Source organism: Trachurus japonicus, chromosome 13 (genome assembly GCF_045865225.1).
Source record: "Trachurus japonicus isolate A0001 chromosome 13, Traja_1.0".
NCBI classification, from domain to species: domain Eukaryota; kingdom Metazoa; phylum Chordata; class Actinopteri; order Carangiformes; family Carangidae; genus Trachurus; species Trachurus japonicus.
Genome location: NC_140919.1, coordinates 23,918,614 through 23,945,795, shown reverse-complemented (window position 1 = coordinate 23,945,795; position 27,182 = coordinate 23,918,614). Strand labels below are relative to the sequence as shown.

At 39.8% G+C, this 27,182-nt stretch overlaps 2 protein-coding genes and 1 long non-coding RNA gene across 6 annotated transcripts in view; 2 read left to right on the top strand and 1 right to left on the bottom strand.

Annotated features, from left to right (window-relative positions):
- dync2h1 (dynein cytoplasmic 2 heavy chain 1) overlaps window positions 1–13,208 on the bottom strand; it is a 126,306-nt gene extending 113,098 nt beyond the window's left edge. For 3 of the 4 annotated variants that reach the window (XM_085795491.1, XM_085795494.1, XM_085795493.1), the window contains exons 1-19: window positions 10,390–10,522; window positions 9,541–9,736; window positions 9,188–9,361; window positions 8,762–8,900; window positions 8,367–8,485; window positions 7,836–7,980; window positions 7,254–7,399; window positions 7,020–7,106; window positions 5,850–5,984; window positions 4,144–4,257; window positions 3,944–4,055; window positions 3,063–3,187; window positions 2,685–2,860; window positions 2,299–2,494; window positions 1,978–2,073; window positions 1,557–1,718; window positions 1,271–1,369; window positions 904–1,043; window positions 347–575 (exon numbers count right to left, since the gene is read on the bottom strand). In XM_085795491.1, the coding sequence (XP_085651617.1) occupies window positions 347–575; window positions 904–1,043; window positions 1,271–1,369; window positions 1,557–1,718; window positions 1,978–2,073; window positions 2,299–2,494; window positions 2,685–2,860; window positions 3,063–3,187; window positions 3,944–4,055; window positions 4,144–4,257; window positions 5,850–5,984; window positions 7,020–7,106; window positions 7,254–7,399; window positions 7,836–7,980; window positions 8,367–8,485; window positions 8,762–8,900; window positions 9,188–9,361; window positions 9,541–9,723 (2,577 nt within the window). In that variant the 5' untranslated portion in view covers window positions 9,724–9,736; window positions 10,390–10,522. Of the gene's footprint in view, window positions 1–346; window positions 576–903; window positions 1,044–1,270; window positions 1,370–1,556; window positions 1,719–1,977; window positions 2,074–2,298; window positions 2,495–2,684; window positions 2,861–3,062; window positions 3,188–3,943; window positions 4,056–4,143; window positions 4,258–5,849; window positions 5,985–7,019; window positions 7,107–7,253; window positions 7,400–7,835; window positions 7,981–8,366; window positions 8,486–8,761; window positions 8,901–9,187; window positions 9,362–9,540; window positions 9,737–10,389; window positions 10,523–13,081 lie in introns of those variants that run through there. The other variant, XM_085795492.1, reaches the window with a different exon arrangement.
- Window positions 13,209–19,910: 6,702 nt separating this feature from the next.
- Window positions 19,911–23,996, top strand: cd86 (CD86 molecule). Its single transcript, XM_085794448.1, has 5 exons — window positions 19,911–20,073; window positions 20,672–20,733; window positions 22,541–22,837; window positions 23,465–23,525; window positions 23,773–23,996. Exons 2-5 carry the CDS (start codon window positions 20,682–20,684, stop codon window positions 23,828–23,830), a joined length of 468 nt encoding a protein of 155 aa, XP_085650574.1. The 5' UTR covers window positions 19,911–20,073; window positions 20,672–20,681; the 3' UTR covers window positions 23,831–23,996.
- A 393-nt stretch (window positions 23,997–24,389) lies between these two features.
- Window positions 24,390–25,874, top strand: LOC146975990 (uncharacterized). Its single transcript, XR_015037373.1, has 3 exons — window positions 24,390–24,489; window positions 24,614–24,659; window positions 24,902–25,874. It is a non-coding gene; the product is annotated as an uncharacterized LOC146975990 (long non-coding RNA).
- The last annotated feature ends 1,308 nt before the right edge of the window (window positions 25,875–27,182 follow it).

Genomic DNA, 27,182 nt, shown 5'->3' with positions numbered 1-27,182 from the left:
AAAAACTTTCACATGGCATGAAACATACTAGGGCTGGAGGACAGAATCACAGTAGAGACAGAAAGTCTATAAAAACAAATATTTAAACATTGAAGGAGACTACTAATGAATGTATATTCTACAACTGTTAGAAATGATCAAATCTTGACTTCTGAGGCTCAAGTCAACTCTAGCATCACAGACTACCAGGTTTGTCAAAAAAGGCAGAGGGTTATGTTTCATTTAGTCTGATGATAACTGTCCTATAAATATATTTTCCCAACATTATACTGCAGCTTTTTACAGGTAGGTTAGTCGTAATAACTGTCATAATCATCAGTACTGTAAAATGTATTAGTTTAGGCACCTTAAACTTGTGTTGTATAGCTTGCAAGCGGCTAAAGAGGTCCTCGGCCTTGCTGAAGATGGTGAGGAACCCAGAGGCATTTCTGTCAATCATGACACTGAAGATGCTCTCCTCCGCTTGTGCACTGACCCCTTTGAACTGGTTTGGGATTGAAATGAATCGCTTCATCTCCCTGAAATAGCGTGCTCGTACCTCCTCAAATGGAGGACGGAACTGCAAACGGCCTTGCCTATTCACAGAAAGTAAAAGAGAAATAACAATGTTTATTTTATTCTTTAATCAACACTAATCAATAAGGGCTCAGTAGCACGGAGATAGAAAGAGAAATATAGACAGGCAAAGGAAGAAGTGGTGACATGAAAAGTTAGAGTAGGGGAAAGAAAGTCAGTGTTCACACTTCAAGTTGGGCAGAAAATACAGTATATGTGAGAGGAAGAGAAAGAGATAACAGCCCACGCAAAAACTGTTCCATGGAAGAGAGAGAGAGATGAAAAAATGAAATTAGTGACGCGAAAGGTAACACAGAAAGTTTGGCAGATGATAGCATGTGTACTGACTTGAAAGTGAGGTCTATGTGTATTTCAGGCAGGTTTTTGTTTAGAGCTTCCAGCCCCGTCTGGTATTGGTGTTCAAGAGCCTTGTACAACTGATGGTTCCAGTGCTGACGCCAAGCCTGCATGTCATCAGACCTGAAACCCTACACACACACACACACGCACACATTAGCTCTGCAAGAAAGAGCATTAGGAATCATTGTGGAGGTTGTTTATGTCCAGTGGAAAAGCTAGCAATGGACACTGAAATAAGTTTGTATCCAGTAACCAGAGAAATCTTTTGTGACTCTTTGTTACGGTGACTTTTTTCAAATGTCTGTACTGTAGATGTGGATATGAAAAAAAAATATTTAAAAAAACGTATCGATACCTGAGCCTCCAATGTGGCAAAGCCAGTACGGAGGTCCTGGAGGCCATCCTTCCACCGCTGCTGATTTCTGAGTAGGTCCACATTCATCAATACCACCACCTGGGAAATGTTCAAAGAGGCATGCACACAAATAATAAATACACACAACAGCAGGACTTAACTTATGAAACACATCTTGTGCCTTAAAATGATTGTGCTTAGAAAAAATGATCCAAATTACTTCTAAATGTTTTCTATCATATAGCAATAAGTAAGATTAAAATATGACAAACTACAAAATTACAACCTTGTCAATAAAATCAGTGTGCCATTTGCGTAGCTTCCTGTTCTCAGCAGACAGTTTCTCAGCAGCAGACTGTAGTTTGGCAATGTAAACTTCCAACTCTTTGGGGTTGTCCCAGGTAATCTGCAGTTTACCACCTGTTTCCTTTGACTGAGATCGAGGATTCTGACAGAGATCAGCAGAAAGATAAATTAGTCTCATGTTTATTAAAGGCGTGCCGGTAACTACCGTTCCTATAATTTTTTATGCACTATATATAATTTACATGATCCACGCTCGCAATAAAAATGAGCGATTGAAAAGTCATCAGCTTCCAATTCTATTGTTTAATAAAAACATTAAAAAGCAAAACTAAACAGAATTTCAAAATGTAACATGTGAGGCACAGAAAGTAAAAGCAATAGTTTCCAGTCGTGAGTCAGACCTTGATGACCTGTTCAAAGGCCAGCGCAAGACCAAGCATCATTGGTCTCTGAGAAGGAATCATCTGCTGGTCAATGGTGTTGTAGAAATGAGCCACCTGCAATGCAGTAACACTCTATTATAGTATTAGCATGAGAAAAACTAAACCAGAACTAAATAAATCAGTAAAGAAAATGTGTTTGCATTATTGTCTGTGAAGGTCCTCAGTCATCCAGGTCATCATAATCATTAAATGCTAAAATCAAAGGTAACTGGACTTCCACAAAGAAGTGGATTTTAGCACTTAACTACTGTTGTGTTGTGTCTTGACCAGCACTCTCACCTGTTTCAAGACAATGGCCTGTCTATAGAATTTGTCTGCAGTATTAGCAGCCTGTTGTATCTTGGCTGGGATGGGAAAGCCCAGGGCAGAGAGCTGCCTGACCTCCCTGACCAGACTGACCAGTCTGTCTGAATACTGGATCTTTAGGCTGCCATCCACATGGTCCAGGTCCATCACACGGTTACTGGCCTGGAGACTGTACAGAGGGAAACACTCATATTGGTGAAAGACACAAGATGGCAACCACCATGATGACACACATGCTGCCGTCCAAAACACTGGTGGTCAACATACAGTATAAACTGATCTACAAGCTTTCAATGATTAAAATTCATTGTATCCCAAACTTCTATCTGAGATTTGTTCAAGTGTCCAGTGTGTCTAACCTGATTCCTGACTTTGGGTCAGCCAATCCAGACAGGATATCTCTTGACCAGTCTTCAAATTGTTCCTGTTCATACGCCCTCAGGATTTCCAGCAAGTCATCACAGAAGTGCAGGAACCCTTTGAACCCAGACAGGTCTGAAAGCAAAGCTTCAGCTATACGGACAGAGTCCTCCACCTAACGTGAGAATGCAAGCATAGCAAGATAAAAGAAAGAAGCACTTCATACTGCTCTTTTCATTTTCATATATTTGTTGTTTTTGACAAAATGATAAACATTAAAAACACTATATTCTCTTGCATGAAAATTCCATAATAAACCAGAAGGTCTATGATATCAGGTAGTCGGCCAAATGTACAGTATGTTCACATTTAGCTACCTTGTGTATGAGTTGTCGGACCCAGACAATTTTGTTGACCACCTCTGGGAGATTTCTTCCAATAAGTGGCCCAGACTTGTCTCCAGGGCCTCCATGGCAACGATTCTCAAAATCGGTTTTCAGACCTAAGAAAAACAAAGAGGAAGCGAGAGGTTGAAGATGCAGAACAATAATCTGTCAACCCTAACTTCATCTATTGTGAGCTAAAGATCAGCGTGACAGCAACAACAAACTTGTTTATTTTCTCTTGATGAATCATACTCAGTCAGCTTAGTTTCATTACGCTTTCATTTCACAACCACCCTCTCAATACAGTGGCTCTGTGCCTCCTACAGCACATAGATTAAGTTCAAAAATCAAAAATTCAAATCAGCCAAGAGAGTGGGCAGCTTAAAGTGTAAATCTTAAGTCTGAGCCAGACAAAGTAAAGAAAACTCTGCCCAAAGATTAATCATGCTCAGATTTGACTATGACTAACTCTGATAAGAAATGTGACTCAGATTCAGGCATTAGGAGCTTTAAAGTACCTTAATTTCCTCCATCACAGCTCATTGTGTTTCAGTATTGGCCAAGTCGGCAGGTCAGTTACAACAACTACCAAAAACTTCCTGTTGATTTCATAACTGTGGCATACACCTGTGTCTTTCGATTCACAGGAACTTTGCCGCACATCTCTCTAACTGCACGCTTCCATGCTGCCAAACAGTCTGTTATAGAGATTACCACCAGTCACTTACCGTAATGTAAAATTTTTAGACCATAAGGCATGATCTGCATTTATTCAAATTTCATTTTTTTTGTCCCCTTGTCACAATGACATGTACCATTACACCATCTCTGACGAAAGAAAAAAAACAAATACACATGACAGAACTGTGTACCCTTGTTATAGTCCAACAGTCTGGCCAGTAGGGTCTCTCTCTCTGACTGCAGCTCTTTGCTGATGGCAGGGCGTTTGATCAACTCCTTGTGCTTTTGAAAGACCTGCAACAGCTAAAACAGAAGCAAACACACATGTAAAGTTAACACATCAACACACACAATACGTTAAAACCTGGGCTGAAGTAGTGTGTTTTACTACCTGTTGTGGGTTATCCTGCACATCAGCAATGTAGCTCTTCAGTCTTCCAGCTACCTCCTGCTCTGATGGAGCTATTAGGCGCTCAAACTGAGCCACTGCTGCTCTCCAAAGAGGCTACAAAAACATACAACATACAGTTACACTATAATCAGAGATGTTTCATTCCTGCCTGTGTAGGTTGTATAGGAATTGCAAGTAGCAATTATAGCTGCTGCGCAGCAATGGGTCGGGTCCGGGCTAATTTTGGAGAATTTTTGGAGAATAGGAAGACAGGAAAGTTGACCTTATAATGTTCAATTTGCACCAGTTGAGGATTGAACCCACAACCTCTGGAACCAAAGACCATTGTCTATCGCACTGAGCTAATTGGCAAGTGGCAGTTCAACAGTGGCTTCACAAATTGAGTAGCCATTCACTGTCGTGCAGGCAGATTTGAAACCACAGTAAAAAGAAAAATCAGTGTTTGAGGTAAAATTCTAAAAATTTGTCAAACATCTACAATGAGTCTAAGATGTTAGGAGCCTTCGCACATGGTCCAGTCCAAGCTATTTGGATTTTTAAATTTAGAGGCTTGCTGTGATGCCACCATCAGTACAACTGTCTTGTGTTTCATGTTGAGGACATCTGACATTTTGATCTGTCATCATCATCATCATCATCACCCTTGCTGGGTCTCGAACTCACAATCTCTGACACCAAGAACCAGCTCTTAACTCGCTGAGCTAATTAGCTGGTAGTGAGACCTGCTGTGTAGCTTCATTTATCGACTCAGGGAGTCAATGTCCGGGCAGTTGTTGTGATGAAATGGTCAAAATGTCAGAAATTCAGTTATCTAAACAAAAATCTGATAATACATAAATTGCATCTTGACAGCATGGAAATGTTGGTGATTTGTTTTTAATGATACGTGTTTTGCTTCATAAGAGAAAATATGATGTTTAAAAATTCCACTCTCACATTGACTGCAGTTGTTCCCATGAGAGCAGAATTCAAAATGTTCTCAAAAATTCAGTTTTTGAGATAAAATTCTGATATTTGCCAAACTTCATCAACCATGACTCCAGAATGGTGATGATGGTATATGTTTACAGTACTGTTTACAGTCAAACGTTTTCATGCACTGTAGGCTCAATTTTTGCTTAATCAAAAATCCGAGAAACAAGTTTTGTGGAGGACAGTCTGGAGATGCTCTGTAGCAAGTTTGGTGTCAATTGAGCAAAAATTGTTTTAGTTTTACAGTTATTGAAGAGTGATGGACTTCATAATAAAGTCCATAAAGTCCATAAAGTGGACAAAAGTTTCAGCAGTATTGAGGCTACATTGTGGTGAAGTTTCAAAACTTTAGCATCTACCGTTGGTTTGGTAGGAATTTTTAAAGTTTTTAAATTTAAACGCTTTTTGTGCGGGGCACATGTCCTTTGAGTTGAGTAAATCTGGCATGGGTTTGGATGTTTCTGTAAAGTTTGGTGAGTTTTCGCCCATGGGAAGTATGACTTCCTTGGAAGAAGAAAGAAGAAGAAAGAAGAAGAAGAAGAAGAAGAAGAAGAAGAAGAAGAAGAAGAAGAAGAAGAAGAAGAAGAAGAAGAAGAAGAAGAAAGAATTCCTAGGAATAGGCTACCCTAATAAGGAGAGTTCAAACAGGGCAATTAATAAGTCTCATACGTATACAGACATACAAGACCTACATTAAGTTCCTTACAACAAACCTCAGTGTAGGGGTTGTAATGCAAAGGGTTGAGTCCAGAGAAAGGTTCAAAGACACGATCTGAAGTCAGAGCTTGCTGCTTTCCCCCTGGGAGTAAACGCAGCAGTTTCTCATGAACCATACGCAGCGTCACCACCTGGGAGACAAAAACAGTGAGATGGTATTCCCATGTTATCTATGCCCCCTGTTTTATCTATGTGTTTGGTTATCAAGCTCACAAGGTTCAGTAATACGACTCACAACTTGATTTTTCCCACAGTGACACAACCCTTCACTTCACTGCAAGTACGGGTAACAACAGACACAGACATTCAAATAATCTTGTAGAAGAACTGATATGTCCAACCGTGTGATTAACCCCCGCACTTCTGTGAAAAACCTTCTGTGGGACATGAGAACAGGGTAGATATTCAATAGTTCCCCACACTTAATATTCTGTCCACAGGGGAAATGATACTATTCATTACAAAGAGGAAAGAGGCTTTTGTATGTATGTGACAGTGTACACGTCCCCAGACCCATATAGACACTTTCCCAAAGCCATTACAGCTTTTCTAAATAAAAACCTTGAGTGCAGTTTTAACATTACAGACACAAGGGGGTGATCATTGTAATGCATACAAACAGCTACAGTGCTAGAGACTGTGTCTATGACTGTGTCCTAATTTAGGACCTCACTACTACATAGGCAGTCTAATAAAAAGGTTTCTTTGAGGCCACGAAGGGTCACTGAGACAAAAATTACAAATAAATCTGTGCAATATAATGAATGGCTAATGACTGTCCAGAATCAGTGGAATACCTTCTGGGTCAGTCAGGTGCTTTCCATCAAAAAAACTCTTCAAACCTCAACAAACAGTGCTACACATTTAACACTGTTGCATAATAGAAATCTTAAGGAGACCTAAAAGAACCTAAACGAAAGTCTCTTCACTAGTCCATTTTTGGAAACTTTTCCTTTCTTGTTTTGGAAGAAAATCAAGTGGAAATTCAACATAAATGCTATGTCAGCTCAAACACAAGTAAGCAGAAACGCTTGCAGTATATTTTAGGTACTTGAAATGATGCAACCATTGTACCACAATGTCGTGAAAAAGGAGAAATATGCACTTGTGTAATGGCGCCCCTACATAAAGTGTTGACTTGCCACTGGATGGCAACCACATCCTACCTCATCCAGTCTCTTTGCAAGACAGTGAAGGGTTTGTGGGCAGTGTGTGTTTCCCTTCCAGGGGTGGGGTGCATGTCTCTTCCACACCTGAGAAAGTTAATATGTTTTAAACATTTATCATAATCAATATGACAACTTCCCCTAGCTTCACAAACCAAAGATGAAGATGAGTTTTATTTGGATTTCAGAAGCCATTTTGTGCATAAATTCTTTCCATTATAAAATACTCCATACCTGTCCTGTCAGATGATCACAGGCTTCCACCCACTGCTCACAGATGGCAACGCCCATTCTCATGTTCTCTCTCACCGATACAAATAGCTCCTCAAAAATTTTCAGACCACTCAGCTTCCTCTGCACATATCTTCCCAGAGCTCCACCTAGCACCCAAAAACAAAAACAGAAATGAAATAAGACAAAGCTGTCACTCATATAAGCACCCACATAGAGTGCAAACATGAAAACTTGTACAATGTAGAAACACAGTTAGGTTAAGACTAAACCACCTGACTGTTGTTAATTGTGCTGATTCAGCATTATTAGAACATCACTGCCTTCTCAAGAATTTCTACATTTAATTGTCAGAGGTCATGTATTGCCTCCATTATGAGCCACGTGCAGATTACTGTATGCCCTGTACAATGAGGAATTCTTAGGAAATCAAAGTAGGTTTCAGTTCTCAAAAGATGCGTTTTTTTGATCAACACCCCAAGTATCTCAATCATGTTTCTAACATATACGTCTAGAAAACCACCATAAGCAGATATTGTTTTTCATTTCCTGGTTTTGGTTTGTGTTGCTGTGAGAAAGTCGTACCAATAATGTCCATAAGTCGGACCATGCGCATTTCTGGATAAGGTTCAAAATCAGTCTGCCGCCAGACATCATCCAGAGTGTCTCTGCTCTGTTCCACTAGATCCACAACATCCAACATAGACATGCCATCTAGACCCCCGTACTCCTGGTGGAAACACAGTGACACACAATTGGTTAGATTCAGTTTTTAGCTCTCTCCCTCTTAAGTTACAATTTCTAGAGCTTTTAAAACAAACATTGTCAAAACAGTATGTGAAATAATGTTCACATACATTTTTTAAAACTTTAAGTTTTATTTAAATCCTAAAATACTACATATGTATGTAATATGGTTTCCTTCTCCCATCTTATCAGTGGAATCTATGCTTTATCATATTATAGTTTCACACATCCAAACAACTGGAGATCAATCAAACATCCTGTTTACAGATAAAAACAACAGAATAATAATAATAATAATAATACATTTGCACATTACATTTTTAGTTTTCCATCCAAGCAGTTATGACAATGAATGGCTTGCAAGCATACCTTTTGTATAGGTTTAAATTGTTCAAAGAAATATGTTGCCCTTTCTCTCACACTGTTCTTCTCTGCAGACTCAGATAGATCTGCCCAGTGCAGGAACTCATCACTTGGAGTTAGGATGCCTGCACAGAATAGAAAAAACATTGGGTGAAAATCAAAATCTATCATACCGACCTATTTTAACTGACAGTTAAGTTATTAACTATTCCTGATATGTCACAGAGAGGTGGACTTGAATTATATCTTTATACATACTATATGATTCTAAAACAGTCCAGTACACAGTGAGAGAGTCAGTCAGAAATCCAGGTGCCATTTTCCATTTAAGATTAACTAATAGATCATGTCACTACATGACCTGTGCATTTCTTTCTGCAAAAATATATTTATGTATATACCAAGAACATCTTCCTCTGTGCGACCCTTATTGGCAGATGATTTTGCTCCAGACTGACGGACAACTGAACCCAGGCCAAGCTCCAGCTCAGTCAGCAGGCCTGCCAATTTAGGGTCAAATGCCGAACGCCAGTGATCATCCTGGGGATAAGAAAAATAGAGACTTGTTTCTGCTACCACAGTACTTCTACTTCAAGAGAAAACATTATTCATATTTGGAAATGCTGTGGTAATATTTATCAACAGTCATGTTCTTTGTTTTTTATTTCCTCTTCAATTACAATTGCCACATTTAGTGTTCGCTGTCTAACTACAAATATAGAAATGGTCTTGATTGATCCTAACATGACATTTGTTGCAAATAGTAGCTTTATGTTTGCTGGTTGTGGATGCTTACTATCTGATCTATCAGTACAGGGCAGGCCCACCTTTAGCAGTACAGGTGCAAAAACCTGTTTGACAGCCTGGTAGAGGGTATTGATGGGGGATTCCAGCATTGATGAGACCAGAAGGCTCCTGTGAAGGTTATCTTCAGTGATCACTGTGGGATGCAGCTTGAAAAACACCAACACCTTCTCTTTGCTGTCCCCTGAAGTTTCAATCTGTCAAATGAAGAAGAGATGGCAAAAAATAAACAATTAAGTATTGTTTATTCATTATTCATTACAACTTATTGTGTAGCTTTCTAAGTGCAATTGAAGGATTTTTGCTTTTTGAGCCTCCAAGAAAAAAATGTTTCACGTTTGTACACTTTGTAATGATGATTCAATATTAATGTTACCTTATTTGACAACTGAACATCATTGCCATATCTGCTGACACACAGGACAAATTCATTGCCATCATCCAAGAAGTTGTTGATCTCGGGGCTGTCAGTCAGGGACAACGGGGGGTTTGTCCCATAGAAGTTTCCAGCAGTGGTCAGGAGAAACGTCTTGCGAGCATCATCTGAACCGTGTGGCATCTTTCAGCTGGAACTAATTAATTTACAGTGAGACAACTGTCCACAAACGTACAAAATTATGTGTAAAATAATACAAAGTGGGGTCAAAAACTCTGAGACCACTTTCACATTAGTGTTTCATAACTTGGTTAGATACTCTCATTTCCCTGATACACCACTACAGGGTACAAACTGGACTTGAGCCTGGTTCATGTTGTTTGACTCCTTGATCCTAATACGACAGTGTATTCCACCGATGTAGCAACAAGGAAATACCTCGTCTCTTACATGAACCAAACCACTGTTCAAGTTTCCCGGTTCACCATCCAATTTAGCATTTTAAGCGATGCGTCAGTGCTATCGGTGCTGATATCACTGCTAAACTCTTAGCCACGATCCTACGTGCTAGCGCTAATACCTCAGCTTATCAAACAGAAAAGGTTGCTCAAACGGGTTTCGTTGCGTGAGCAACTTCTTCTGTTTGTAAGGAAATGACTGAACATGATAACAAAGTTAACTTATGCTGCCCAACGACAGCTAACCTAAGCAATGGCTGTAAGAGAGGGGGAACATCTTCAGCTAGCAAGCTAGCAAGCTAACGCTAGCTCACTCCCTTGGTGAATAAAATTGCGCATGCTGCCTTGACCAAACAATTTCAGTAATTTAGCGGTAAGATTGGTTCCATACCGTTTTACCACCAAAGGTTGTACGCTTGGAGCTTTAGTAACTTAATCCATGGGGTGAAGCTGTAGCAATCTGCTGCTAGTGTCTGTGTGTAGCCTCCAAGATTATGCTTGCATGGTTACCAGGTAGCAACTACGCTTTCTTGCAGCGTGTAGCACCGCGGAATCAGAATCGCAATGTACGTACGCCATTTACGTCGAGTGAGCGCACATCAGCGACTACTCTCATCAGGCAAAGGCAAATCGCCCCCAAAAAACTCACATGCGACTTCTAAAGCAAAAGTCACAGATCTTTAATGAAATAAACTAGCTATATATTGAACATAAACATTTTATGATATTCTTAGTTATGCATAATAATGAATTATTCCGGAACAGCTGAGTTTTTATTCAACCTTTGCTTTATTTTTGTTGTGTATTTGTTAGGCTACTGATGGATACTTCTGTGGGGCGAGGAGATTCTTCAAAGATGAGCTTCTTTCATTGAAAATGGAGCAGATCTGGAGGACGCCATCCTGTTCCACCTGAGATGAAGAGGTGTTTTTGTGGTGGTTGTCGTGCTGCTGGTGGTGCAAGGCTTTGAGGTGGAGATGTCCTGTCGGTCCGAACTGCGGTCAGTCATGGAAAATATCAACTCTGTGTCCAACAAGAGTGACGAAGAGCTGGAGATATTGTTGAGGACCATGGGTCTATTATAAGACATGTTGATGACAGAAAGTAGACATTTTTTTTTAAATCACAACAACACTTGTGTAGCCTACATCCTCAGCAACTGCTCGTGTCACCAGGCTCAGAGGAGAAGAGTCTGGTGTCTGTTAAAGGGATAGTTCACCCAAAATTCAAATTTCACTCGATCATTATACTCACCCTCATGTCGACTAAGGGCTGGGAGAATTTTCAGAGTCTTCCGTGCCTTCTCAGAGTTACGGTGGGGGTCCGCGCAGCAGTAGCTATTTGTCCGTATAATGGTTGTGAATGGTGCTCACTTTTCTTCGTCCAAAAAGACACACCAAAAAACATCCAAATACCTCCATAGTGCTCGTCTGTAATGCTGCCCCTCTTGTATTGAAGCCCCAACATGAGAAATTGTTCCGAAAAAAATTAAATAAGTCTATATTTTAAGCTTGTTCGTAGCAGAAGCTCCCAGTGTCTCAGTTCACTGCTCTTCCTGTGTCCGGCGGAACAATTTTTCATGTTGGGGCTTCAATACAAGAGGGACATTACAGACAAGCAGTATGGAGGTATTTGGCTGTTTTTTGGTGTGTCTTTTTGGACAAAGAAAAGTGAGCACCATTCACAACCATTATATGGACAAATACTGCTGCGCTGACCCCCCCCAACTCTGAGAAGGCACGGAGGACTCTGAAAATTCTCCCAGCCCTTAGTCGACATGAGGGTGAGTAGATAATGAGTGAAATTTGAATTTTGGGTGAACTATCCCTTTAACTCCTTTTTTACAGTCTATGGTTAACTCCGAATGTTGTCTGCATTCTGGTTCCCATCTTTTGGTGGATCCGGAAATCACCAAAGTAAAAGTGTTCACCAACATAAAACTTATAAAATAGACAGCCTACAATAAAAGCAAAAGGTTAACGGCTCAGGGACTTTCCTGTAAATTATATTCCTTAAATTATAAAAAAGTTTCACCGCATTTTATTAGCTTAGTGCTTTTATTTTGATGGAAAGGCCTTTCTCTCTCGCCCTGGATCCGGTCAACGGCCCCAGACTAGCTGAAGTTCAACCTTCTTTGTTCTCCATGGAGTTGTTACTAGGATACCGTGAGGCACTTTTAATGACGTCAGACTTCAGTCATGTTTCCCTGATGGAGTTACTCGGGGGCGTGGTGGAGAGATGAGCGCTGAAGATGGAGGAGGCCATTCTGGACGGCTTGGATAATACATCCATGCTTGGATCATCCACTCCAAGGCACCCTGATGGACCAGGAAAGCAGCGGTGGTGGGCGGCTCCTCTCTCTTTGCTGCAGGATGGAGAAACCACGGTAAAGTGGGCTCACTTTACCACTCTCCCCCAAACAACAGCTCACTTTACCGCAGTGAAATAGGATGCCATCACTTTAGCTTTAGCCATCAGGCTTTTTGATTCTTCTACAAATTGTGATGAGCTGACAGACAAATTAATTTCCCTTTAGAGATTAATAAAGTACAATTCCTATTCGTATGCAAATGTAAACAATATTATTCAGAAATGCAACAGGTTTTCATAGCAGAAGGCCAAAAAAGCCCCCAAAATATAGGCTACTTTAAAAAAAAAAAAACATTTATAATGGCCCTATGATTACAGTCTCATTAAAGCAGAAGTAAGCGATCCGGTCGTTTTGGCTAACTTCTTGTCAGCCGATGGAGTTAGCAGTCCCCGTCCTCGTCCCTACGTCACCACATTCACACGCATCCCTTGGCTGCACACACAGAGAGGCCCCTGTATGCCGTTCTCTTTCCTCATTGGATAAAGGTTGTAGGATACAAGGAAAGTTTTCTCCTCGGCTTACAGCAGAGCAGAGAGACTGACAGACCCGTGTTTCAGACCAAACACTCTATGATTGCTGTCGGAAGATATAACTATTTAAGACTTATATTAACACAAATATTCTGCTTACTTCTGCTTTAAGGTTACTCTGATAGAGGATGACCTATCTTGAGAACCAGTTGGTAGTTAATGTTGTTCCTTAATATTACAACCTGTTTGTCTAGTTTGCGTTTACTGAGCCAGCTGCTGACTAAGAACATATTTTCGGAATAAGGACTGTGATCCCTGCAGGGAAATTGCATGTTGCATGCCTGTAGTTGGATTAAGTTGTGGAGAATCAGAGTTAGTTTTTACCACAAACATAAAAAGAAAATAAAAAATACTACAACATTCATCATGCATCATTACATAAAAATCCATAGCTCACAGTCATAATGCATGCACAGCAAAACCACTTTGGAAATGGAATTCCTTTTTACGTAACTAGGGTTTCATTTCTGTCATTTCCCTTATATAGGCAGGCAGGAAATTCTGTTTTAACACAGATTTTTTTTTTTTTTTACATCCAACTGCATGTGTACAGAATAATAAAGTTATGGGAACTGAGGGATCTGTATAAAAATGTTTATCTTTGCTGTTGATTAGGATTGAAAATAACACAGCACTTACACTTATGGCTACAGAAAATATTCAGAACTCTTTTTGAACATGTTATTGTATTTTTTAAGCTTTGTTAGATCAGATGCAAGGTGTGTGTGTGTGTGTGTGTGTGTGTGTGTGTGTGTGTGTGTGTGTGTGTGTGTGTGTGTGTGTGTGTGTGTGTGTGTGTGTGTGTGTGCATGTGTGTGTGCATGTGTGTGTGCGCGTGTGTGTATGTCACTCTCAGGTCTTTCCATAGAGCCACTTCACTGTTGTGCTGAAAGATGAACTTACAGTAGTGTCATGCACCTCAGAGGTTTTCCAAAGCATCCCTCATCCCTCATGCTGTAAATGTGTACACTACTAAATCCGCACAATATTGGACATAGACAAAGAAACAAGCACATTGCTTATATGCAGTAACTTGTAAAACACTACAACAGAAATATAGCCTACTGCATATTGCTGTGGTAAGGGACCCCTTTTTTTAGACAGGAAGTTACTGGAGAGAGCTGTCAGAGGAACTGTATATTACAATCAATAGCTGCCAAAATTCCCAGAGTGGTGGTACCTGATTTGCCTATGAACTGTTGAAATTGTGGTTATGGCCAGGCATTTCTTGTTCAATCACTAAGCAAGACCATTGGTAAGAAGGCATGTGGGTCTTCAAATTGGCATTAGTCTACAGTATGGAAAACCCTCTACAATGCCATGTCATCCATGTTAAGTTTTGCTGGGAAGATTGTATGTATGAAAGTAAAACCTTAAAGCTTTACCAGTTAGGTTACCTCACATTCCCTGAAACAGCCTTTATTGTCAATACATCCTGATCCTGTCCTGCTGTCAAAAGGAACTATTTTACTTTGACATCATATAAACATAACTCCACGCAACAGCAGCAGTCTTGTGACAAACAGTAGTATCATAGAAAGTGTTGCACCAGACAAAACTGAAATATGAGTCAAAGTCAAACGGGAAGGAGGCTTTCTCAAGGTTATTAAGGGCAAACATGGAAAACCCAGAATTCTGTTGTTGAGACTAATAAGAGGGATGTCACCAATAAACATTTCCCCCACAAAACAGCAACCGGATATTGCAAATAATGCATTGAGCACTGTGTAAGGTGCACATGCACCATCATAATCATCTTACCACATCTTCTTGTAAAGGAATGAAAGTATTTATCAAGAAATAACATTTGTCTTGAATCACCCAGGTGTTACTTGAAACTTGTTCATGGGTGGGTGTCAGACTGTTCCTGTAAAATATTGTTCAGCCATCCATGGCATTCCCCTGCCTTCCCCAGCTGGGACAGACCTGTTGCACAGCACATGATCATGAAACATATGATAATTTGTGCATTCATTTTGTTAAACTTCATTTCCTTTCCAAAGTTAATACAGTAGAAATTCTATCAAGTTTGTATAATAAAAAAAATATAATTGAAAAAAAAAAAAAAGTTTATATATCCAGGCCAGTTCAGTTAGCTAGGAATCTGGCTTATAAGTCATGAAAGGTAATTATGAGCGACAACAAAGAAGTGTGGCTACAGAACTAGGACCAAAATGTGAATGTGAAGCGTAATTAGCAGCAGAGTTGTTCCATTGTGAGGAAGGTATGAGTATATTTTCAAGAGAACAGAACACCCACAGACATGTTGATGTCATAGATGTTACAAACACACATGCACTCACGGAATGAGCTAATACTGATTCATGACAATAAACTATTATTTGGAAGATGTATTTCCCTCCAATTTGAGGAAACATGTATCATGTAAATGTCAGGAGAGCCCACTGCTGTTTTTGTTTTTTTCAAAAATCTGATGTTAAATGTGTGAGACATTGTGCAGCATGCAAGTATTTGACTGCGCTCCTTAGATCATGGTAGACATGGCTGGATATTAGATGTGATAGAAGAACAAACTGCATGTAATGCAATCACACATTTTTGCTTAACCTTGAATGATGCTTACTGCTGTAAAGCCACTCTTAAAGGGATGAGTGGTTACATTAACAGCTCAAGAAATAAGATTTTAATTTTTTTTAGAACCTTTAAATATACCAGTATGCATAACGCATTGCACATTACTATTCACCGTTCTTAGAGAAGCTGACACAATCTCTTACCTCCACTCTCCTTTAACTAATTTTAATGAAATCTCCTTGTCCTCTCTGGAGTGCATAGTTACAGCATCGAGATCTTCCACCTGCCTCTCAGACTGTTTGCCCACCTGGTTTTTAAAATATGTGTTTCAGACAGTTGGTCCCGATGTTTTAGCCATTGTTAACCTATCTCTGTCAACTGGCACTGAAAATGACCTGTTGCTTGCAGCTGACTCAGGGCTCTGTTCAATCTTAATTTTACTTGACCTCAGCTCAGCCTTTGATACGGTGGACCATGATATTTTAATTAGCCGTCTGGAACACTTTATTGGCATCAGTGGTGTGGCACTTGACTGGTTCAAGTCTTATTTATCAAACAGGTCCTTCTCTGTGACTCTTGGTGATGCCTGTTCCTCTCATGCTCCCCTGTCTTGTGGGGTCCCCCAGGGGTTAATTTTGGGGCCCTTGCTTTTTTCTATTTACATGCTACCCCTGGGGAGAATCATTCAAAGGCACAACATAAACTTTCATTTATATGCGGATGACACCCAGTTATATGTTCCACTAAATCCTGGCTCTTCAGATGTTTCCCCACATTCTCTCATGCCTAACAGATATAAAAACATGGATGTCCAACAACTTTCTCCAGCTAAATGAATCAAAAACAGAAGTAATCCTTATCACTCCATCTAGCTCTAGCACCGCCATTCCTGACAATCTCCCCTCTACCCTCCGTATCCAGAAAGAGGCTTGCAACTTTGGTGTCATTCTCGACTCACAGCTATCATTTGACTCACAAGTAACCAAGATAGTACAATCCTGTTTTGGGCAGCTAAGACAGCTAACGAGGATCCGCTCTTTCCTCTCTTCCACCGACCTGGAGAAGGTTGTCCATGCTTTTATATCATCAAGACTTGATTACTGTAACGCTCTGTATGCTGGGATCAGTAAGGGAAACATCCGCAGACTGCAACTCATTGAAAATTAGGTGCCAGGCTTTTAACAGGTAGTAAGAGAAGTGACCACATAACTCCAACCCTTGCCACTCTCCATTGGCTGCCCGTGAGTTTTAGAATTGATTTTAAGATCCTACTAATTGTTTTTAAAGCCCTGAATGGTCAGGCCCCTGCCTACATCCGTGATTTGCTTTTACCATACGAGCCAGACCGCTGCCTGAGATCTGCCGGCGCTGCCCTGCTTACGGTTCCAAGGTCCCGTCTTGTCACTAAAGGTGACCGGGCCTTTGCTGTCCGTGCTCCACAGCTGTGGAACACCCTGCCTGGCGATTATCCTTCTCTTAATTTTGTTTTAATTTTGTTTTATCATTATTGTATGATTACTCTGTTGTGGGTGGGTGATTTTATAATTTTAAGTCCAATTTTATTTCTCTGGTGGTTTTACTATGTTGTTGCCAGGAAATTGTATTTGACCTGTTTTATTTCTGTTGTTATTGTACAGCACCTTGTAACTTGTTTTTGAAAGGTGCTATATAAATGAAGTTATTATTATTATTATTATTATTATTATTATTATTTATTATTTATTATTATTAATTTGTCTCACTTTGTTGATGCAAGCGGATTACAAGGCAAGTCACAGAGAGGTTTTTCCCAGTAAGGACTGCCACTGACTGGTTCCACTTCCACCTTTAACCCTATATGAGCCTTTTCAGTGTAGTTGCTGTGAATCTATTCAGGCTGTTTTTTTTGAGGAAACATGACCTACATAATTGTTTTGTTTTTTAAACAAATTTTCTCACTCAGCTGTACTTAATGATGAACATGAGTTCCCTCTTTCCACATTTAGGCTTACTTAATGGGGCAAAGTCAAAGACACATTTCAACAGCAACATGTTAGGAATGAGAAACTACTCTACTTGCCAAGATAAATGATTGTGATTGCTTCCATAGATAAGGTGAGCCCGAGCCAACAAAACAGGGAAGTATGTGACATCACTAATGCATTTGAACATTGTACACACACACCCACACACATTAAACCACATGATTATGTGGAAGCCTAGTTTAAGCTGCATAACAGTAACTTAAATGCTTGTTGAATCTCATTCAAATAAACAGCAGTTAAATAAAGTGCTACATGTGTATCACTTTGCCTTAGGAAGATCAAGTTTTGTGCCATACAGTAACAGGACTATAAAACAATTTAACAGTGTAAAAGTGTTCAGCCCAGTGACTCATCCAGGCTCCGCCCAGACCCTACTAGAGGAAGTCCCTTGAAAATGTATTTCACACACACAAACACAGCAGAGGAGTAAGCAGCATGATGGTAAGAGCTTTCTTCTTTCCTTTCTATTGTCTGATTTAAAAACAGTTGATTTTATTGTTGTGATTTATTAATATTTAGATAATAATGCGTTGTTGATGTCAAAAACATTTTCTCTCCATTAACATAGTTTTCTGTATGAATGATGTACTTGCATTGCTACAGAGTACGAGCCTGTTAATGCTTTCTGTGAATGTATATGTATGTCAAGTGTATGTGCGGGATCATAATTTGTCAAAATCAACTCACAACTGTGAGAAGACTTTAAATTAATTGTGAGACAAGTACTTGCATGAATTGAAAGACTACAGTAAAACAGGTTGCTCTCAGTAAACCATGCTACGTCATGTGGGAAATCCCATGCTAGTGAAGTCTTATTGTTAGAGTTTATGATCACTGATATGACTGTTAGTGTGAGTAATAATACATACTTTGAATAGCGCGAAAGCTTAATTATGCAGATTGATTGATGTCACACAGGGGTCATAACGGACACATGTTTGGTTTTTCAGTTGTGATTGTGAAGTTCACCTACTTGGATGTGCTGCAGTGTATGTTATGTTAATTATTAAAGTAAGGAGGTGCCTGTACGTATAGTATAGTCAGGCGGTTGATGGTTCAATTCCTGCCTGCTCCTGCTCCCAAACTACCATCTGTCATCAATATGGACGAATTATGAGTCATTAAGATTTCTGCATTCACGTGGATTGGAACGTAGTCTCATACTCCCAGACCCCACTGTATATCAAACTTCTAATATAACTGTAGTGAAACTATACAACAAGGGGATCATTATCCTGAATTCCCCTCTCACTCCTTAAACACACACATGGAAAAGCCACAGTTTGTTGGAATTACTGGAATTACTACATAACTTGTACACTCTAAAACACGATGCCTTTTATTATATTAGTCTCACACTGAATTAATAATTTCTTAGTTATTGATATCACAGTCACAATGCTGCTGGTATCACTTGAAACTACAGCCACCATGTGGAGCACATAGTTCTTGGGAATTCCCTCTGATGTGGTTTCAGTTTAGGACATTGCAGTAGGACCTCAGATATGAAGCATGATGTGTGCTGGTGTTTCCCCTGGAAGTCCACTTTTGTATTAAGGTTATTTTTTTGTTTCAGACTCTAGATTTGATGAATTTAACACTTATCTGGAAAGAGTGAAAGTTGCTTATGTAATTTTGGGTATGTACAGTCTATATAATGTGAAAAGTGAAAGCAGGTGTCTAAGAGGACCAGTGTGTGATAGTGATAGTTATTTTCTCTGTCACCCCCTCCTCTTTTTTTGGTCCTGTTATACCTTGGCCTACAACTGGAACCATTTGGATACTATTTTCTTCCTGGGAATTTCCTCAGCTGAGGTCACTATAAGCAGGTCCAGCAGAGAAGTGACAACACAGACTCATTTCCTCCTGAACAGTTATCTTTCCATTCAAGGCTGGATTATACAAAAATATAATTCCTCTGTGACAGTTCAGAGTTCTTAGAGGTTGGTCAACATAGAGCACATTCAGTGTACCACCTGAAACCACACATTAGCTGAAAGTTTCGGCTTGTTTATTGCACAACAATTGAAAACTGAAAGGTACTGTTTTGAGAGTGGTTGCAGATTCCCCAACTAGGTACAGGAATATACCACCCTACATACAGAAACAGGCCCTCTATGACACTACTTACAAGGGGCTTTCCTCAAAACTGCCTGCTGAGAACACACTTGGGCGTGGTCTTTGAGGATGCACTCATTAGTCTGACTGAAAGGAGTCAAGTCAGATTACAGCCAAGATTTATTTGATATAATATAGATTCCGGAGATAGTCTTCACTCTGTGTGTGTGTGTGTGTGTGTTAAGTATTCATAGATTCCACTGTTGTATGGTTATTTACACAGTATATAAATGTAAACAAATCTGCTGTGATTTCACATGTTTGTTGTGGTGGTGGTGGTGGGGCTTCTATTGCTTTCTATTGCAGTTACACAAAGGCAGCTATAAGCACCATTTGTGTGCATGAGCTGCTTCAGTGGTCTTTGACCTTGCCACTCCAGTGCACTCTTGTGTGTAGTTGTTCACCCATCTATGAGATACCAAATCAAAAGAAATCACTGTGTTTAACTTGTGTTTATTTTTCCAACAGGCATCCCGTTACAACAGACAGCATCCTCTGTAAGTACCCTCCAGCTTTCCATCATGTCATGATTATATTTGAACTTTTAGCGGTGCATCATGCAGTGATAAGACTCAGAAGATTGCATTTTTGTTTTTATCATTAAAGAATGCATCAGTTGTTCCACCCTCATCAGCACTTTTGGAGGATATTTTAATTCAATCATTTGTTATGATTTAGCTCGTATGATGTTATGACCCTGAATCAGTCAGTGGTGAAAGTGGGTGTCAAGGTTCATCAACATGCATCTATGTCATCTAAAAGATCTGAGAAGATTCTGAGAATCTCAAGTATAGATAGAAAATAATTTGCATTTTCTTACTGGTGAACTGTGATCAGGGGCTTCACATTTACCACATCCTTGGGTGTGTAGTTTTTGTTTTTTGTGGGGGCAGAGGTGGAGGTGGCACACAAATAGTGACAGTTGAACGTCTACAACATGCCACACTTCACAGGCAGTGACTGGACTATTTCAAGACACTGAGTCAAAAATAACCTACAGTTTCTGTGACTGTATGTAAATCTGTGTGTTACCGTAAAGCTTCTGCATCACCTGGATAACCAAGTAATCAAGTGATTTTACTTTGTCTCCCTAAGAACAATAACGATGTGCCTGGCAGCTCTGGTTTGGATCATCTCATGCATCACTGATGTGACAGGTGAGAACTTTTGTCTTATCCATGCATCATCGAAAAACTTCATCTTTGAAATTAAATTAGATGTTACTGTAAAGAGTTACAAAAATAAAGTCATGTGAGATCACACCACTATGCTTCGTTGCACATGAATGAATAAATGTCAAATGTATTGAGACAAACCAGCACGGCTGCCAATTCCCTTACAGTAACTTAGCATATTGCTGCTGACTCATATTGCATGGGTATGACAGTTGATCAGTTTTCTCTATAGATAGATAGATAGATAGATAGATAGATAGATAGATAGATAGATAGATAGATAGATAGATAGATAGATAGATAGATAGATAGATAGATAGATAGATAGATAGATAGATAGACTTTATTGATCCCAAGCTGGGAAACTACAGTGCAGCAGCATTACACACAGTGACGATAACAACATATAGTATAAAAATACAAAGAAGGTCTGGGCAGGGGAGTGTTTGACTACTATTCCTCTAAAGCCCATAAACCTACTATCCCACTGTCCCCTATGTCTGTCTTCTGTCTGCAAAATAGCTATAATAAAACATCTGTCATGAGAGTGAGTGACAAAAGTTAATGACATGATGGTGAGGGCAGCTGGATATCTTTCAAGCAAACAACAGGCATCTTTCTCAGATGTTAGTGGGCAGCTTTAACCTATAGCTCAATGAAATGTCATTACTGAAATTGCGACCTTTATCATGCAAAATGGTAACAGACAGACAGTCATATATTTTACTCAGAAGGCAAGGATAAAGAGGAACTGAGATTTGTCTACTGCGTCACTGAGTGAAGCTCTCAGAGGGCCTAAAGTAAAACTCCTGACCTTCACACCCACCCACGGTAAAAAAAAAAAAAAAAACCTCTACAGTTAAAACTGTTATGTCAAATGTTTTGACCAATCAGGAATACCGCACTTACAGTAAACAGGGTAGGGCCTCCCTTTGCTCTCAAAACACACTTCTTCATGGCATTGATTCCAAAACATGTTTGAAACTTTCCTTTGTCAACATGACTACTTCAAGACTTCTGCAGACGAAGTACTGTAGATCCAATCCTCTACCACACCATAAAGATCTTCTACTGGATCTTGGTCTAGTAAATGAGGAGTTAAATCATTGTTATAGAAAGCAATCTGAGAAAACTTATTCAAGATTTGTGTAGGAAGTAGACATTAAAGCACAATAAATTGTAGCCATACAAAGAAGCATAAGGCAACAATGCTAATATGCTGCGGCAATCAAACCATGATTGATGATGATCTACCACCAGCAGCCTTGAAGTCAGGCTGGGTTCATGGATTCATGCTGCTGACAACAAATTCTGACCTTAATGCAACCAATCTTCCCTTTGTCCTGTGACTCGTCTCATTGAAAAACTACCGCTCACCTGGATGTTTTTTCTCACGATTCTGACGAAAAACATTAGGGACTGTTGAGTCTGAAATTCCAGATTAGCAGTTTCAGACCAACTCAAACTGAGATGACATTTTATTTTCTTTGTCTGTAACAGTTCCTAATAAAGAATCTCCCATGCAATGTGACAAAGCAAACTTTTGGTGTGACAAAGTAGATAATATTTCTAACTCAAACTATCGTTCTTGCAAAATTATTCTGTGATTCAAGTTATACATTTCAGATTTTTTATATCATTTATACATTTTTATAACATACAATTGTAACTGTTTGAGCTCCAAGTCTTCTTAGTACTTTGAGCTAAATTTTCAATGAAGACGTTTGTATTCTGTTTAATGAAATTTTTCCCAGTATACCTTTCTTACCCTTCTTACTTTATTTTCCAGGAAGTTCTCCTCCAAAACAAGTAAAAGGGGAGATCGGAGGAAACGCGACCTTTAACTGCTTCCCTGGGGAGAAGCCCAACGCTACATTTTTCTACTTTCAAATCAACAACACATTTATCAATGGCTACTATGAAAATGAAGATGTAGGAAAATGGGAACCATGGAACAACACAAAGCTGGATGGGAGAACTGTGCACATGTACAAGCTGAAACCCTCACATACAGGAGTCTACAAGTGCATCATCCAGTACAGAAATGGGACTGTAAAGCAAGAACACCTTTACCTCAGTGTCACAGGTATGAGTGTGTTAAATTCAACTTTTAAATGTGTTTTGATCATTTACACACAGGTTGTTGAACACACTAATGGTAAAGTAATGTAGACTATACAGCATTTTCAGTTAGGCCCTCTCCTAACTCATCTCTAACATCATAGGTATGGAGAAGTTGCATTTCCACCTAAAAGTATAGTGCCTATGAAATGATTTGAATTTATGGAGAAAGAAAGCCCATATTCTTTTCTCAGTATTTGTGACAATCATTGTTGATTGTTGAATGCAAATCCTCTGTTTTTCCAGAGAACGTGTTTCATAACACAGAAAAAAGAACAAACTTGTCTGTGTAGCACATATGAAATATCTATAATCACATATGTTGATGATTTTTTTGAAGGGTTGATGCACCCCTCTAACACTACCCATTTTTGTATTTTTGTAAGTATATTTTGGGGGCCTCTTTGCCTTTAGAGGGTAGAGACAGTATAGTTGAGAGGGACAGGGAATGGGGAGGCAGAGAGAGGGGGAATGACAGCTAAACAGCGCCCAATAACTACCCAAGATCAGTCAAATCGATTATAGTTTTCCTCATTTCAGAAAACCTGTTCTGTGAGCACTGACGGTGATTGCTTTCCTCTGTGTATTTTAGCCAAGTTCAGTGAACCGACAGTCACAAAGTCGTGTGAGGAGGGCAACAGTTGCTTTGTGACGTGTGCTTCCCATGGCGGGTACCCTGGCGCTCGGATGAAAGTGAACGGCCCCATGTCAAAGAACACCAGTGGTCAGATGTGGAAAGTCGTGAACAGCAGTCAAATGTCCAATCCAATCACCATGATGTACAACAGCACCAGCACAGCCGTGTTTAACTGCTCCAGAGGAGAACTGACACACATCTACTGCTCTGTGGGCTACGTCACCTCTCCCATGTTCTCAGTCTGTGAGTATTGACGGTTAAAGTCCTGATGCTCGCTTTACCGACAATCTGAACAGTTTTGGGAAGTGTGAACAGCAATGAAAAACCCTTGGCATAGATCCCCTTTGATGGCTACTATTCAAGGAGTGTGTGAGGGAAATTTCCCATCCATTTACATTCTAATTACAATGTTTGACTGTTTGACTGTCACTGGCACAGATTTCACAGAGCCACCTGCCCCACGAGGCTGTGACTGTGCACTATTGTGCTTTAAGCTGAAATACTATTTTTGCAATCATCTTGTTGCTTGAGCTGCTAAATGCTGTAGACATCATTTTCTCATATGCTCTGTCACTACCACTCTTGGTTTTTTTTGTGTTGTCCATAAATTTATTCCATAAATACTTAGTAGTGCTTAAAATGTATATTAACTGGCAGCTTAGGAACAACATATGTTTTAATCACCACAGTGCCCATATGTTTGGGGAAAAAATTTAACCTTTTTGATGAATTAAACTATATTAAAATTGAACCGACAATGAAAGTAACAGATTTAGTGAGTAAAGTTCAAAATGTTGCCATGTTTCTGTTTTGGTTTGTGTGTTTTTAACTCTAATATACTTTGATTGTCTTCTACAGGTGAACACAAGGCTATACTTGAACCACCAGACCATATTGTAGTAATAACAGCTACCATTTGTGTTGTGGCTTTCATTTTGTCGGTGGTGCTACTCCTGTATTGTCGGTGGAGGAATAGACAGGTAAGAACAAAGATCTGATTTCTCACAGAGTTGCTGTTCTATGCACATTAAACTGTGTAAGAACTTAATAATGTCAGTGCAACAGTGTGAAAAAACTCACAACAGCTTCTATGTTGGTTTTCAGGAGCACCGGCAAATAAGGAGAGAAGGCAGTGAACACCAAATGGAGGGTAAGTTGATATTTACCAGACAGACACAATTGCCTGCCATTGATACAATACTTTGACTGCATAAATAAATGTAGGTGGATAGAGAGTACTGCCAGGCTCAACTGCTAAGAAATCAAAGTACCTTATATAATGCATCATCATATACAGTACATGTCTCACATTACCTCATCACTACCATTACATCGCCACTCGTCTCATGTTTATCTTCCCACCCTACCCTGTCCCTGTGTGTATTTTTATAGCCTTGAGGGGAAAAGAAGCAGAAGAGGGACATCTTGCATGATGAACCTGTGAAGAAATACATCCGACATATTGTCTGTTCTAGTCTAGAACTAAAACTGTACGTCACGCAAGTGAGCACTGACATGTTCATTGACGGGCAAAAATGGCAGAGTCCAAACACCACATGGTGTTAACTTTTCCATGACACTTGTGACTTTTAGTGGTTTGAGGAAGTACTCATCATTAGTATCTTTTTACTGGTGAAGGACAGTGCGTCAGAGTTACTTCCCAGTAAAAGGACTTTTCTAATGGTTTGTGGTGACATGTTGATTACTGGAACAAACAAACAGCCTCTGCATGGAAACACTTCATCACTGTGGATGCAAAATCGAATGCAGACAAGATTATTTTTCAGTCTCATGAAATGTGTATTTGATTGTTACATTGACCTTTTGACGTGTCATCAGTTACATGTGTCAATTTTGGAATATATTATACATTCTAGTATATTGCACTTTAAAAATGTTTTATATATAATTTTATTTTTAGTATTTAGGAAATAGAATTTTAATTTAACAGAACAGACCCCTCATTTCTGTCAAGGGTTTTACCACTCAATTAATTGGGACAGAAATGACCTGTAGTGGAACCTGGTGAAAGAAATGTGAATAAAGAGATGACGGACTGCCGAGGCGCATTTGCACATAAAGTTGTTTTCTGCTATTTGAGGTAACCAGTACGATCCCCGAAGGTGCAATAATGAATAAAAAGGGGGGAGAGGTTTTTTTTTTTTAAACTACCGTTACCCCAGTTTTTGATTTGATTTTTTTTTTCTGCCTGCTGTTTTTTTTTCAGGTGATTGTTCTCATTTTGCGTCTGCATTTATTTTTATGAATATTTATTTTGTTAGTTTTTTCTTTTGTCGTTGTTGTTGTTGTTGTTGTTGTTTTAAAAAAAATCATACTGTATGGTCTTTGCCCTGTTTACACTAAGGTAAGGAAACCTCAGTTATTCCTCCGACAGAAAGGGCTGCTTTCTGAATAGTCCTCTTCAATGACTGTGTTCAGCACACCTCTTATTCTTATTGAAATGTACAAATCAAATAAACACAGTTTAATTTCAAAAATGTTGTGGGAAGAATTATGTTGATTTTTCACTCACATGCTAAGAATATCCCCTGAAGTTGACCTGCAGCAGCAGATTGTGTAAATTACATGATGAGGCTTAACTGAGCTTGACCACCACATTTTGTCAATGCACCCTAATGTCCACTAGATGTAGTACTAGCATCACAGAGTAACAATGCATCCTCCCACTGGCATAGGAGCTGGTGTTGTGCACTGTATTTCTTAACATCTGAATATTATTTTGAAGTACTACATCCATGAGCCTGATCACATTTGTCATGAGCTAGCCCACAAAAGCAACTTCATTTCCGGCCGCCTGGGGAATGAAACAACCTTTATGCATTCAGCAGATGATGTATAAATGAGTACAATGTGAACACAATCCTCTCAAACAGGGAAACATAGAGAGGTCTGTGAGGAAGAAGTGAGGAGAAATTTAAGGAGGGTGGAGAGGTGATGTCAGGTTGTAAGCTCACATGATTATTTACACATATACTGTGTTTCTGTCTTTCTTTTTTTTGGTCTTTCTCTGGTCTATTTCCCCTGTTTTATGTTCTCTTCCCATATTTTACTGTCTCAAAACAAAACACATCTCTCTTCATCCCTCTTGTTTTCTCTTTCTGTCTCCTGAGCCACTGTGACAGGCTGTCAGTCCACCTCTATGCCCTGTGTTTACACTGGGCAGCAGAGCAGCACCAGGCTGGTTGCACTTCAGGAATGTAACCCCAAGGTCCCTGCCCTCCTCCACCTCCACCTCCACTGCCTTCTTCCCCCTACCCAACCTCTGCCCTCCCCATCTTTCCCTTTTCCTCCTTCATTCTTTTATTCCCTTATTGCACAGACTCTCCCCCTTTCCCTTTTCCTCACTATCCTTCTGTTCCTTCTTCCCGTCATTCCCCTTCCACTCCTCTCCCCCATCTAATTATCTTCTCTGTGGCCCCATCACCCCCACCCAACCCTGCCTTCCTCTCCCCTCTGCCACCTTTCTCCCCTCTTCCCCTTACCCACTCTTTCTTTCCTCCAAACCTCCACTCCCCTTCTCCCTTGCCTTTTTCTATTCCCTCTTTAAAATTCAGAGTGCATTGTCCAAGATCACCCCCCCCCAAATCCTGTCATCATCCCCTCACTTCCTACACCCCCCTCCATCTCTATGTCCTCCCTCCCCTCATTCCTC

Bases quoted from the DNA above. Each gene is read 5' to 3' on its own strand.
- cd86 (XM_085794448.1), top strand. From the start codon at position 20,682: ATGTGCCTGGCAGCTCTGGTTTGGATCATCTCATGCATCACTGATGTG. The intron at 22,838-23,464 runs GTATGAGTGTGT...TGTGTATTTTAG, and splicing joins CCTTTACCTCAGTGTCACAG to CCAAGTTCAGTGAACCGACA. The intron at 23,526-23,772 runs GTGTGCTTCCCA...TGACGGTTAAAG, and splicing joins GGCAACAGTTGCTTTGTGAC to TCCTGATGCTCGCTTTACCG.